We start from the raw sequence: 14569 nt of genomic DNA on the forward strand, positions 1-14569 counted from the left end.
CAGCAGTCTTGTAGGCAAGTTCTTTCAGCCTCTAGGATGTGATTCAGATGGGTCACGAGGCTGGAACTCATTTAGTGCAGCTAAATACCTTTAAAAAATTTTATCTAGCTTCATTCCCTTCTCACCTGCGTTTGTCCTTACCTTTCCATTTTTAAATATTACCTTCTTTGGCAGAGAAAATAGTCATCAGATAAGAGTTGAGCAGTTCATCTTCTTTCCTGTTGTTTGTTAATATTGCATAATCTAGAAATGGAATGCTATTGAAAGTACACAATTTTCTAAATGAAACATGTACCCGGTATGCAATAAAGTGGAGAAAAATACCTAAATTTTCTATTCTGCGCCTCCATTCTCTGTGGAAAATCAAGATGACCTGTACTTTTTATTTCACAGAAAAAAAAACAATAATAATGTCTAAAGGGTAAATACTAACATAGGCTTAATATTTAGAAATAAGTAATTTTCTTCTTAAAATTTTTGCTTAGGAAATGTCAGTATGTCTTATATATGCAAAATGCATTCTTTAGAATAGACCTGCTATATTTGTTGAGATGAATATACTCTCAATTGAGAGTTTTTTTTGGCAATAAAAGAGTTACATTTTAAATTAGTCTGCTGAGATACAGATAGGGATGTTTAGTAATTCTATGCGTATATATATTTTTTTGTTTAGGTAAAATGGACCATGGAAGTAATTTGCTATGGACTGACCCTTCCATTGGATGGAGAGACTGTAAAATATTGTGTTGATGTATATACAGACTGGATTATGGCTTTAGTGTTGCCGAAAGATTCTATTCCATTACCAGTTATTAAAGAGCCTAATTTATATGTTCAAAGTATACTAAAACACCTGCAAAATCTTTTTGTCCCAAGGTAAGCTATACCTGTCTGTCTGGCCTATTATCAGGATCATAGTAAAACATTCATAAATGTTACTTATTTATAATGTAGGAGCTGATTTCATTGTTAGTTTTTTTGGAAACCTTCATTACTTGTTAATTAAAGAATATATTAATATGAAAGCAGAGATAGGCTTATGTAATGTTTACTAGGCATTTTTAACAACTGTGTGTTCATTTTAAAGGCTTTTGGCTTTCTTCTGAATCTGATAGCTAATAGATATTAAAATACTATGATACCTTTCCTTTCCACTCAAAAAGACATTACTTTTGCATGTCATAATTATTATATCCACTTAAGCTTTCTACCTTAAAGTGAATCGTTCTTATGAGAGAATGAAGACATTGAAGTAAGCAGAGTTGACATTATTATGGGCAAATTCATAGTAGGCCAAAAGATTATCTTGACAGTTTGTTACTGATTTCTGCCCTGTCCCCAATATTTAAGGCAAAGACCTTAAATATTGTAATGTAGGATATGTTCCTTAGTTGTGCTTAAGTTTTTTTTCCAATTCTAAAAAAAATTTGTCATATATAAGTTAATGGAGAAAAAAGCATTAGTTTCCTACCCATTTGTGGGGATTTTCTGTAAGAAAAATCTGTTTTGAGCTATTTTTTATGTCTTTGAAAGAGACAAGGGGGCTTGCCTCCTTTTCTAAAGTTCTAGTTAGAGCTTTTGGTCTGTCAGATGTGAGGGACTTTGAATCATCCAAAAACTAGCTCTATAAATTTTAGCTTTTAATTTACCAGGAAGATTACTTTGGAAAATCTGAATTAAAAAGGAAAAGTCTCCATTTAGAACTCTGATGTCTAGAGTCAAATGTAAACTCCTTACCTTGTGTGAAATGCCTCCTGTAATCTGGCTCCTAACCAGATTAGCTGCTACTAAATCTGCATGAGCCCTGCTCTTTGGTTAGACTCATAAATTAAACATTCTCAAGACTCTTTAAAGATCTTCTCCATTATCACCTACCCTTTCATCTCGCTCTCCTAGCGTCTTCTCCCTTTTGTTGGTTTATCTTAAATTCCGCCTTGTAAAGAAAAGCCTTACCTGACTATCAAGGCCCACAGTGATCACACTTTTGTAAACCTACTTACTTTTGTGTCATTCTTATATCCACTGTTTTATTGCTTATCTTTTAAAATGCGAATGTCTCATTTCCCCATCTGATCTACTCAAGGGCAGGAACTGGGCTTCCACAGTGCAATACTGGTATTACCTAAGATGTGAATTAAATGCTGGTTGCTTGTATTTATTGATTTCAAATGGAAATAATAACAGGAAATGGTTGGTAGTAATTAGCATATTATTTGTGGCTAAGCAGGTTCTTCTCAAATGATATAATAGCTTTAATGCTTTCTTGTCATTTCATTTAGGAGACTAATTTGTTGGCCTTTTAGTGCATGGGACAATCTCCTTCCTCTTTGTACCCTTACCACCTCTCTGTATTCAGTTAATTTGTATTGATGAAAAAAGTCAATGGCATTTGAATTAATTAGGCTTTTGCTTTTCTCTTTTGAGACACATGTCCACCTTATAAATTGTTGATTTTACTATTTGTTAATTTGTTTGTTTTCTCAAAAGTGTGTGTACATTACCTCTGAGAAGGTACTGAACTGAATATTAGCATTCTTTGGGCCAGTAATGTCTTAAGGAGCTGAATAATTTCAGGGCTAAATATTGTGAGTTAGGATTTCATCTCCTATTGGAAATTTCAATTTTTTAAAATTTAGATCACAAAATTGTCATCAAGTTTACTCAGTTGTTTTTATAAAAAGTGACACTCAAAATAGAGGAAACTGCCTTTAACACTTTGCTAGAGATTAAATCAGTGGTTGTAATCTTTCTCATTTGCCTATCAGTTTGATTTCTTTTTTTTTTTTGTATAAGTGAGAGGATAGTGAGCCATCTTTTAAAAATGAATAGGATTTCAATATATTGCTCAAACTACTGTACTTTAAAAAATATGATATTCTTATAAAGCAGCGGTTAGCAAACATTTTTGTAAAGAGCCAAATAGTAAATATTTTAGGCTTTGTGGACTGTATGGTGTCTGTCACAACTACTCAGTTCTGCTGATGTAGAGAAATACATAAATGAATGAACATAGCTGTGTTCCAATAAAACTTTATTTACAAAAACCAATGGCAGCCCAGTTTTGACCCATGGGCCGTAGTTCACCAGTCCCTGTTCTAGAACAGTTTTTCTGCAGAGTACAAGTTACTTTTGAAAATTTGGGGAGAAAAGGAAAATCACTGGTGTTTAGACTTTTCTATTTATTTTTTAGTGAAGATTACTTTGTTTCTCTTAGTTTTAGAAACTTGGACACTCCTCCTGAATTTAGGCCTTCTGGGTGAGGCTCCTGTACCAGATGTTTCCTTTCTGTCACTGGGCAGATAACCTGGAAATAGTGGGTAGGCCTAGGTTACCATTTGGGAGGCATGCAGTGTTACTGCTTGCTTGGAAGAGTGTCAGCCCCAGTGTCACTAGTGGTATTTTAATTTCTTATTCTGGGCTTCCTCTTATGTGGCTAGATGAGGTTTGGGGCTATTCTATAATTTTTTATTCTTCTTCAAGTAGCAGAGCAACAGATATAAGCTTGAGCCCTCATGGCATCACATGGACTGGATTCACCTCCAGCTGAGTGTGGGACATCTCCCTGCTCTTGGGGGCTCTTGGCTTTTCCTAGGTGAATATCTCATCATTTGCTTTAGGTCTGACTTTTGGTGTCATTTGTTTGCAACTCTAGGGTAAGTGTCTGGTTTTCTGAGTCATAGCTTAGAATCTGAGGATCTCTATCCTAAGGGGTAGAAGTTCCAGGGATATTCACTTCATTTTTGGATTTCTTGAGGAGGCTCTGAGATTTCCTACTCTGACTCAGATTTTTTTTTTTTTTTTTTAATTTTTATAAGTTTATTTGAGCCAAACTGACGACGTGTGCCAGAGGGCAAGATCTCAAACGCTCCGAAGAGTAACAGTTTTGCAGCTTCTTTTATGCATTTGAAATAAAGAGGGATGATTCAGATATGTTTTATCAGTTCTTTGTGACATGTCATACATAATATAATAGAAACTTGGCCTCAAGATTTATTCCAGTAAAGTTAGTTACTTGTCTTGGGTTTCACAAGGGAGATCTGGAGGCCAACTCACCATTTGCTAATGCAGTGGGTTTCCTGCTATTCTCAAAATTCTGAGGTCTGCTTTGGAGAGTAGGGATAAGGGTTGGGGCTTGGATCTCTTATCTTCCTTCTTTTTCAACCCCAGCCCTTATACTCTGACTTGTTTTATTCTGTTGGGAAAAAATGGTCCTGTGTACTAAAGAGAGTTGTAAAACTGTTCTAGGCTATCTTTAAAACCTTTGGAGTCCCCATCTTGGGTTAAGATGCCTTTTTTTTTTTTTTTTTTTAATTTCCTTAGAACAGCAGTAGCAGGTGCTCATCTCTGAGGCAATTGCCTGTATACCTCAAGTTTTTGGGGCCTTAGGCTCTTTGCTAGCAGACATTAGCTTCAAAGAAACTGTGAGCACTATGAAATCCCATGCAGAATTCTTATGAATGTACATTTAAAACATTTTTTAAAAAGAATGTAAAGGCTGTTCTGCTTCAGTATGAGCAGTAGGAGTGGCTATGGGTATTTATTCATTCAACAGAAACCTATTGCATACCTCTTATGTGTCAGGCACATTGTACACAGAAAATTCAGAAGTGACACTTACATTTCTAGCATTACCCTCCTCCCCAGGAGCTTTTAGGCTCTCATAGAAGTGATAGGGAGACAACTGAGTGCCAAGTTGTATGATGGAGAAGTAGCTTTGAACTGAAGAGAGTGTACCTAATCCTGCCTGCTGATGATGCTCTTAGGGAGCATCATTGGACTATTGTGTGCTGTGTCTGTAAGTTGCCTGCCCTTAAGCTGTTGCTTTCTCATCTCAAGGCTTGTCAGTGATATCTGTCTGTCTGTCTTCAGACAGGAACAGGGCTCCAGTCAGATCCGACTATGCTTACAGGTCTTGAGAGCCATTCAGAAACTAGCCCGTGACTCATCCATCATGGCCCGAGAAACCTGGGAAGTCTTACTGTTATTCCTTCTGCAGATTAATGATATACTTCTAGCCCCGCCAACTGTTCAAGGTTTGTTTATTTTTTTTCTAATTTCGGAGCTTCAAACACAGTTTACTTTTAAATTTTGGCACAATAGTTGACAAGCCAAGATTAACAATTCTTAGAATGGAAATCCTTAAAAGCACAATATGAAGTTATTTTACCTTCAGCGATGGCAGAGAGGGACTCAGTGAATTAATGCATTTTTGATAATGATAGGAACAATAGCTTGTTTAGTATATTAGCTAGAACCTGTATAGGAAACAACTGATTAAATTATAGCCTGTATATAGTGTGCCTGATTACAAAGTAGTTGTCAAAGTAGACTCCGAAAACTTAATAGCTACAGAGATATTTTGTTTAGCGCATGAAACCTATATAGTCTTCAAAGGGTTCTATTTGGAAGTATGTTGTTTAGCCATTAAAAACCCTCCAATTTTCTAAGACTTTAGAGTGTATTTTAGAAGCCCTGATTTGTATGTTATAGCACAGTGTACAGACTGTAAGTCGATATTCTAATTCCAAGTTCCCTGTTGCTTACTCATCTGTGTAGTCTCTATTAACACATGTGAGTGCGCTTGTGCTCTCATGGAGATGCAGTGTCCAGGAAAATATCTAAAAGGTATCGTGGAATTTTTGTGTTCAGAGGAACTCCATGATAGTATTGACAAAAGCTGGCCAGTTACTGATTTGTTGTCTCTCTGTTACACACTCCCCAGGCCTGGGACCTTAGCAACACAAGGCAGGCAGTTTATCCCCTTCTGGGGCTCATTATTGTTGAAACTTTGTTTTTGTTCATTTGACGTAGGCATCCTTACAACTTTTTGTTTTAGTCCCAAATTTGCCTCCTGGAGCTGTGCAGAGCCCAGACCACTGCTGTTATCCCTAGTTTCAGGACTCAGAGCAGAGGAACAGCTCTACTTTCATGGTTGAGGCTCTGTGCTGCCCAACACTAGTTATTTTGTTTCCTTCTTTGTCTCCCTCTCCCTCCAAGGGGTGGTTTTCAAACACCTGAAGCAATTTTTAGCTAAGTTCGGAGGCAGAAAGATCTCGATATTTGTTCTGATTCTTTGACTCATTGGTTGTGTGATTTGGGCAAGTTACTTAAATTTCTCGAACCTGTTTTCTCACCTTCAAAACAGGTTAATAATTGGTAATAGATAGTGTAAATACCTCTCCTGTAGAATTAATTTGAGGATTATGGGCAGTCATGTATATCAACTACTTGACAAGGAAACTGACTCCTAGTAGTCACTCGTTATAGGCGCTCATCCTTTCCCTTCTCCATTCTATGCTCCTGTCCCGCTTGCTGGAAGGTTAAGTTCTTCAGTAAGAACTCAGCAGGGGTGACTTGAAGATTTTCAAAGTGATAATTGGTTGATGTATCTACGATTTCCCTCATAGGAGCTCTTAAGAATAGTTTTTTTCCCCCTCACCATAAAGTGGTTATTTAAGAGTCAAAACTTAACATTGCAATTATTTTAATTTTTTGGCCAGTTTTTTTAAATTAGCGAATTAAAGATTCTGCTTTAAAAATAAGTATACCAAAGATATGTTTTCTTTTTGTTGGTAAGGTGGTATTGCTGAGAATCTAGCAGAGAAGTTGATTGGTGTTCTCTTTGAGGTTTGGTTACTAGCTTGTACTCGGTGCTTCCCAACACCTCCTTACTGGAAAACAGCCAGGGAGATGGTGGCTAACTGGAGGCACCACCCAGCAGTGGTGGAGCAGTGGAGCAAGGTCATCTGTGCGCTCACTTCAAGGTACGTAATTGACTTGCCTTCCTTCATCCATCTGGCCTTAGGCAGCGTTCCCCTAGTTCTGTGTCTTTCTGGGATTCATGGAATGCATTGTGAAAAGCCTGTATCCTGTGTCTGTTATTACAGTACTTTAGATATAGAATGGAACCACTTTTTAAAAATAGATATAATAGTTTGGCTAGTGTCTGTCTAATCTGAAACCTTTCAGACTGAGCAGGTATCTTGGAGAAGCAGATAAATTCTGTACCCTACCTCCCCCTTCCTCCCAAAAAAACCTATCCTTAAAATATTCATGATCATTATTTTTAAAAAAGAAACTATAGAAATGTATAACAGAAAAAAGTTAAGTTCACCAGAAATACTATTATATATATTCATACATAATTTTACAGAAATGGGATCATACAGCAATGTGCTACTTTGTAACAAAAGTAGGCAGTTTTTAATAATAGTTTTACCTTTTTTACCACTTATATATAATACCATTATTATTCTATGAGTAAAGTGGTAGGCTTTATTTTTTTCAGACTTGCTTTTTCATTTCAACCCTACATGTTATAATATATAAAAGAGGAGGGTTCTTTTTTAAACATCTTTACCATACCATATCACACCTAAAAGATGTTAACAATTCTTTAATATCGATCAGCCATTCAGTGTTCAAATGTTCCTGAATGTCTCTTTTTAAAAAAATGAATTTGAGATATTCTGTATCGTTCTTGTCACATTAACATATGCCTTATTGCTTCTTAAATAGATCTCAAGAGCATATTTTTAATGGCTTTATACTTTCTCATTATATAAATGGAATTATAATTCATTTAATTGGTTCCCTGTTGTTTTGATATTTATCTTGTTCTCAGTGCTTACTTTAAAAATGTTGTTTGTATGAATACTTTATACATAGTCTTTGTGTATATTCTGATTATTTTATTAAGATCTAATCTCTAGATGTAGAATAATTGAGTAAAGTCTTTGAACAGCTTTATTCCATTTGAAATATCACTATTAAGTAATTGAATTGTTGAATTACTTTTAAGGTACACCATAAATTCTAAACTTTATGTAAAGTTTTATTGCAGTTATTATTATGAATCAATTATGGCTAGTTGTGTTGCAGAAGTTTGCAGTGGGATGAGTCTTTAAAAAATAAATTATTATATTAGATGACTAGATAATTATATAAATATAGTTGCATATTATATGATTATACAATTTGTTTATGTCATTACAATTATAGGTAAAAATTTAAAAACAATTTTATAAATTAGTAATATGTAATTTGTAATTTATAAAATTATATAATTATAAGTGTTATATAATATAAACCTATTATATTTGTATAATAAAATATAAAATTTGTAATGTGAAATATTTATATTACTTATGCTATAAATTTAATATATATAAATTTCTAATATAAATTAATAAAGTAAAAATAAAATAATAACTTATAAACAATTATTAAAATAAGTAAATGTTTTAAATAACTTTAAAAATATTTTATAAAATTGGAGATTTCCTTCCAGTTTGTTTATATTATAAACAAGAATTTTCATTTATTTACTTCAGCGAGATATAATACATATCTCATCTATTTTCTCTTATGTTTTTCTTATCGTATTTTAATGCTTGAATGTGTCTTTCATTCTATTAAGAAATGAACTTAATGGTGTGCATTTTCTTATTTTTTAGATTGCTACGCTTTACATATGGTCCTTCATTTCCTCCATTTAAAGTTCCTGATGAAGATGCCAGTCTCATCCCTCCTGAAATGGATAATGAGTGCGTTGCACAGACATGGTTTCGCTTTTTACATATGTTAAGGTACTGTTATTTTAGTTTTTATGTGCTCTTTACCGAGTAATGTCTTAGGGCAGGAACCAAGCTGTAACACTCTTGTTGGATTTCGGAGTATGAGAAGGAGCCACATTGGACAGCACATACATCTACACATCATGTGTCTCCTACTCTCCCTATCCCAGTAGGGTCAGGATGTTCTCTGCTGCTCTTGGTCTGTAAACTCTAGGAGCTTGTTCCCTGGGTTAGATGCAGCATTTGTTCTCTTGCTTGTTGCTGCAGCCTGGATGATGATATCTCTCCCAGGACTGGAAATTACTTTGTTCCTCTCTGTGACTATTACTGAATAGTTAGTTTGGCTCTCAGGGCCTCTCCTCTAGTAGTCTTGTTTACAAATTTCACAGGGGGATATATTGCTACTTCCTGCTATTTCTTTCTTTATAGTAATTCTCTTTAATCGTTTTATTGCTTCTTACCGTTCTCTGTACTAGCCCCATCCTTATGCTCCGGAACTTTTGTACTGTTGTGTACTGTCTTGATTATTAAACGTTTTCCTTGCATATCTTCTCTTTCTGGTTTGACTAGCTTTGTTTTTCTATTTTGTACTAGAGATTCTAAATTACTCTGTATGGCCTTTTTATAAATTACAGATGTTAACCATTTTCTGTCATTCTTTTTCAGTTTGTAGTTTGTGTTTTTTATCTTTCAGCGATTTCAGTTTACTTCTCAAATCTATTTTTCAGTCGTCATTTTCCGTTTCTTTTAAGATTAGAAAGTCTTTCTCTGTTTTCTGATCAGATTGATATTCACCTATGATTCCTTCTGACTTTGTTTCCTTTGTGACATTAAATTTCTTTTTATATACCAAGTTTTGTCTTTGGGTCACGTATTCCATCAATCACTTCATTTTTATACACGGTTCACACTTTTATTATTTTATTGTTATAATAGTTATTTATATTTTGTAGGCCTGATGTCTTTTCCATTTTTCCATTTCTTAGAATATTTTTTATCTCCGCTTGTTTAACATTCCAGATAAATTTTGGAATCCATTTGACAAGGTATAAAACACAAGTAAACAGAAAAACCCCACAAAACCTTTTGGGGTTTGGATTGTATATTAATTAGGGTTAGGAACATGTCCTGCATTAGCAGATGAACCAGAAAAATCTTAGTGGCTTAGTATATTGTAAGTTTTGTATGGTCTTGGGTAGAGGTTGGCTCTGCTTACAGAGTCGTTCAGGGACCCAGGCTGACATACGCTCTGCCGTCTCCAACATGTGACTATATTAGGGCTTCAGCTTTGTAAGCAGGAGCCTCTGTATGTGACGGGCAGACGGGAAAGAGAACAAGGAAAATTATGTGGGAAGTTTTTATGGACCAGGCCTTGAAGTGATGTGAATCACTGCTACTCATATTCCATTGGCCAGAACTTGTACTCATGGTACACTTAATTACAAGAGAAATAGGAAGAAAAGAAACACTAGTGAACAGCTAGCCAGACAGCTAAAGATGAAAATTGTATTAAGCTGATATTTTAATATATTGAGTCTACCTTTCTAAAAGGTGTTTTTCTTTTTTAGAATTTTAAATATCTTATAGAAGTGTTTTGTAGTTTTTTTCACAGAGATCTGCATATTTTTTATCATTGTTCCTAGTTATGCATTGCTGCTGTTGAAAAGGGCTTTCTTTTTGCTATTAAATTAACTTACAAGTGGCTATTGCTGCTATAAAGAAAATGTTTCTTTATAGCATAAAAATGTTTATTTTTGTATATTATATTTGAGCATTTAAAAGAGCTCTGAGTATTTTCCTGATTCTTTTGAGATTTCTAGACGTCATGGACATTTATCTGCAAGCAGGAAATGTCTCCTTTCTAGTGATTCATGCCTGAGTCTGTGATTATTAATTAAAAAGTGCTTTGGTTGCAGTAAGACCTGTACATGAGTTCAAGTTCTATTGTTTTGTGTGTATGTATAAACTTGAGCAAGCAAATAGTGTCTCTGAGTCCCAGTCTCTTTTTAATGTATAAAACGGGGATAATACAGTTGACCTTTGAATAACACAGGTTTGAACTGTACAGGTCCACTTATAGGTAGATTTTTAAAATACTGTAAATATATTTTCTCTTTATTAATTTCTTAATAACATTTTCTTTATTTAAAAATACAGTATATAATATGTATAACATGCAAAATATGTGTCACTCAACTGTTTATGTTATCAGTAGAGCTTCCGGTCAACAGTAGGCTATATTAATAGTTAGGTTTTTGGGAAGTCAAAAGTTATATGTGGATTTTTGACTGCACAGGGGTCGGTACCCCTAACCCCTGTGTTGCTCAAGAGTCAACTATAACAGTATCCATCTTGTTATAAGAATTGAAGAAGAAAAAACATGTAAAACAATACAATGTTTAGTGTATGGTGGGTGTTTGAAAAGTTGTCATTATTATCGTTATTTTTGTGTATTATTTTACTGCATTAGTCAGCACTTCTAAAACTGTTTAATTAAAATGATATTGTTTTGATATCCTTTTATTTTCATTGGAATACCTCTATTACATGAAATTTTGAGTGAGATGTTGGTTGTTGATATTATTCTTTTTTATGTTCCTGGTTTCCTAAGCAACAAAAACTTTTTTAAAAATATAAATCAGGAATAGTACTGAATTTTATTTAACTCATATTTTGGGAATCTAAGCAATTAATGTTTTTTCCTTTTTCATCATACTATTGATGTGATATATTCATTTCAATATTGAATTATCCTAAATGCCTCAATGAAAAGTTATGCTAGTCTTTTAATATTTTTTCCCCAAATTGTCTCTAGTTCTATTTTGTAACTAATTTATGTTTTGGTAACAACAACAAAAAAAAAGAGTGAGAAACTTCCTATTTTTTTCTGTGCTTTTTTTGTGTGAAAGTTATATGTTACTTACGAATTTGAAATAAATCACCAATAAAACTCTAGTCCTGGAATCTTTTTCAGAAGTAATTTTTAGATAATCTTTTTCCATATCTTTACTATTAATTGATCTTTTGGTCTTCTTTCTTTTTTGCCGAAAGATTTTATTATGTTAGGATTCTTTTAGATCTAAAGAATAGGAACCTACTTAAGCAAATGCAGGTGAAAAAGAGGGGTTATTGTCTGATGATAGAGAGGTTTCATTTGGGCTCTAAGAAGCATTGAACATCCAGTACTCAAAATGGGGAGGGATCAAGGCAGCCTTGGGACAAAGTATTTTGTCATCTGTCTCTCTTGGCTTTTTTGCTTGCTCTCTTCTCTTTCTATGGCAGGCTTCCCCTGAGTTTCTCTTTTTTCCTACATTTGGGGTACATGCAGCCCATGATAACTACCCAGTGGTATAAACAGCTATGTGACTTACCATCTTCAGCCATTTCAGTTCACTGGGGTTTTTCCTTTGCTCAGATTCTCAAAAGGGATAAATTGGATTAAATTATTTTTGTTAATTAAGCTACATCAATGTTAGGTCTCTAGCAGACGTCTGGATAGACACCTTTTGGACAGTTTTATCCTGTTGGTTTAATAAGCTGTAGCTGAGTGAGGCAGGTCCATGAAGGTTATTCAGAAAAGGCTACCATGGTCATTGGCAAATTTTCTGGGAAGAGGGCTGAATATAATAGGGAGATATGCACCCAAATTTTGTCTAGTATGGTAATGCTTTATCTTTTTCCAGGAAAAAAAAAATGTTTCCCTTGATTAGAATACTGCTCTTCTCAAATGCTTGTCCTTGGACTTGTTTGTGCATGGTTACCTGCCCTTTAGGCCCCACCCGGAGGGTCTGTTTCAGTAAATCTTGGTCGAGTCTGGATTTTTAACAAGCTCTCCACATGTGTCAGATATACAGGGCATTGGGAGCTGCATGAATGCAGTTTCCATGATCTGACCTATATCCTTTGTTACCTATTCTTATTTAAAAATTTATTTTTTTGAATCTGTTCTCTGAATATTTGCATGCCAATAAAATCATTTCAGGTTTACATCTGGAGAAGCTGGTATAAGCTTTTGGCACTGCTATTAGACTTTTTATCTCCTCTACCACACATGATGAACTACAGTTCTATGGTTGCAATGGGCTAACACTGGAAGCCCATTTTCCATCCATGTATATATGCTCCGTGTTCCCACTTGCAATTAAGAGTCTAAGTGGATGGAAAAAGAGGTTTCAAAAGGCACAGCATCTATAAACTATTTGTATTTCTCGGTTTTGTTCTTTTGGCCTCGTAGCTAGTGGAAACTCTTTCCAGGTACTGGATGTAGGTCGATTAACAATATTGCTTTGAGTTGAAGAGGCCATAATGGACAGCCAGGCAGACCATTTCCAGTGGAAATCTAATCTATTTTTAAATGGAAATACTTAAAATTATTTATGCATAAAATATAACTGTTCAGATATATTATTTTGAAATATATGGCCTTCATACATACACACAAACACAAATACTAATTTCAATTTCAAATCCTTTTTTAAAATTGGGTATGTTAATACTAAAGTAAAATTTTCTCCTTAGAGTTCTTTTCGATTTAATTACACTTTTTATTTCATTGCTTAATTCTAAACATATTAGAAAATACCCACATATACATTTAAAAATTAAAAATTTCTAGTCTTATTTTGATTATCATTCTCAGAATAGGCAGAGTAATAGTCTTCCATTTCCTTATTACCTTTCATTTAGAAGTTTATGTAAACACACTGCAGATCTTCTGTAAAGAAGTGTTGACATTTGAGTCCCTTGCCTGTTAAATACAGATTAGTCTTCTCTCTGAATTAAAGAAATAGGCACAAACAGCCTTTAAATTAGATTGCATGCGGTTTATTGTTAAAGAAACTTCTAAATGTATAATTACTTCTTCTCTCTCTTTTGATAGTAACCCTGTGGATTTGAGTAACCCAGCCATTATAAGCTCTACTCCCAAATTTCAGGAACAGTTCTTGAATGTGAGCGGAATGCCACAAGAATTGAATCAGTATCCCTGCCTTAAACATCTGCCTCAAATATTTTTTCGTGCCATGCGTGGAATCAGCTGTCTGGTGGATGCATTCTTAGGTGAATTTTGTGTATGTTGTTAGATGTTTGGAGAACTAAATGTAAATAACTCTAGAATCTAGTTTTAGAAACTGTTATGGAAAGCCCAGAGAAAAAGATGAATGAATTTGATTATAAATAACAAACGAGAAAAAATTATTTGCAACAAATGTAATAAATAGCTAGAGGGTTTTTGTTGTCTTTATATAAATAGATCAAACTGTGCTAAGAAAAAGAATAAGTAGTAGATGAATGGACAAAGGATATGAATTAAAGATTTGCAAAAAAGAAAAGTGTTCATTTTCATTAGTAATACAAGAAAATATAAATTAAAATGCATTAAGTATCATTCTTATGTGTGTCATTAGAAGGCAATTATACCTTTTGTGGACCACTCCTTTAAACTTTTACATTTTAGGGATATGAAAAGTCAGATTTTTTTACCCATTGAAAGGCAATGATATTTACTATATATCACTTTCTACAACATTTATTATGTGTACTTATTACTTTATTACATAGGAAATGTATTAGTTCAAATCAAGTTTGACTGCCACATAATGACCCAAAATACCAGTGGTTTAAACAAGATAGTTTATTTTCACATGTGTTAAGCCAGGGTTGGGCAGTACAAGGTTGCTATAGCAGTTTCAATATTGTCAGAGACCCAAGGCCCTTCCATCTTGTGGCTCCTTTTGTTCACATTCTCATGGGCCATGGTGGTTGAATGAGTTCCAGCTATCCTGTTCAGAAATTCAGAAGGAAAGAGTCTATACTTGATTGGTCCTTTTAAAGAGATTTCTTGGAAGACCTACCTACCAATCACCTACTTCTCTACGGTCAGAACATGGCTACATTTAGTTGTAAGAGAGGCTTGAAAATGTAGTCGTTTATTCTGGGTAGCCATGTCTAGCTAAAATTTGTGTTCTATAACTCAGGAAGAAAGGGCAAATGGA

General features: G+C 34.3%; 1 protein-coding gene across 4 annotated transcripts in view; it reads left to right on the forward strand.

Moving 5' to 3' along the window:
- The window catches only part of RALGAPB (Ral GTPase activating protein non-catalytic beta subunit), a 73417-nt gene that overhangs the window by 12675 nt on the left and 46173 nt on the right, over positions 1 to 14569 (forward strand). For all 4 annotated transcript variants that reach the window (XM_006921807.3, XM_006921809.3, XM_015597055.2 and 1 more), the window contains exons 3-7: positions 674 to 876; positions 4870 to 5033; positions 6578 to 6764; positions 8457 to 8588; positions 13456 to 13634. In XM_006921807.3, the coding sequence (XP_006921869.1) occupies positions 674 to 876; positions 4870 to 5033; positions 6578 to 6764; positions 8457 to 8588; positions 13456 to 13634 (865 nt within the window). The remainder of the gene's footprint in view (positions 1 to 673; positions 877 to 4869; positions 5034 to 6577; positions 6765 to 8456; positions 8589 to 13455; positions 13635 to 14569) is intronic.

Source organism: Pteropus alecto, unplaced genomic scaffold, assembly GCF_000325575.1.
Source record: "Pteropus alecto unplaced genomic scaffold, ASM32557v1 scaffold45, whole genome shotgun sequence".
NCBI classification, from domain to species: Eukaryota; Metazoa; Chordata; class Mammalia; order Chiroptera; family Pteropodidae; genus Pteropus; species Pteropus alecto.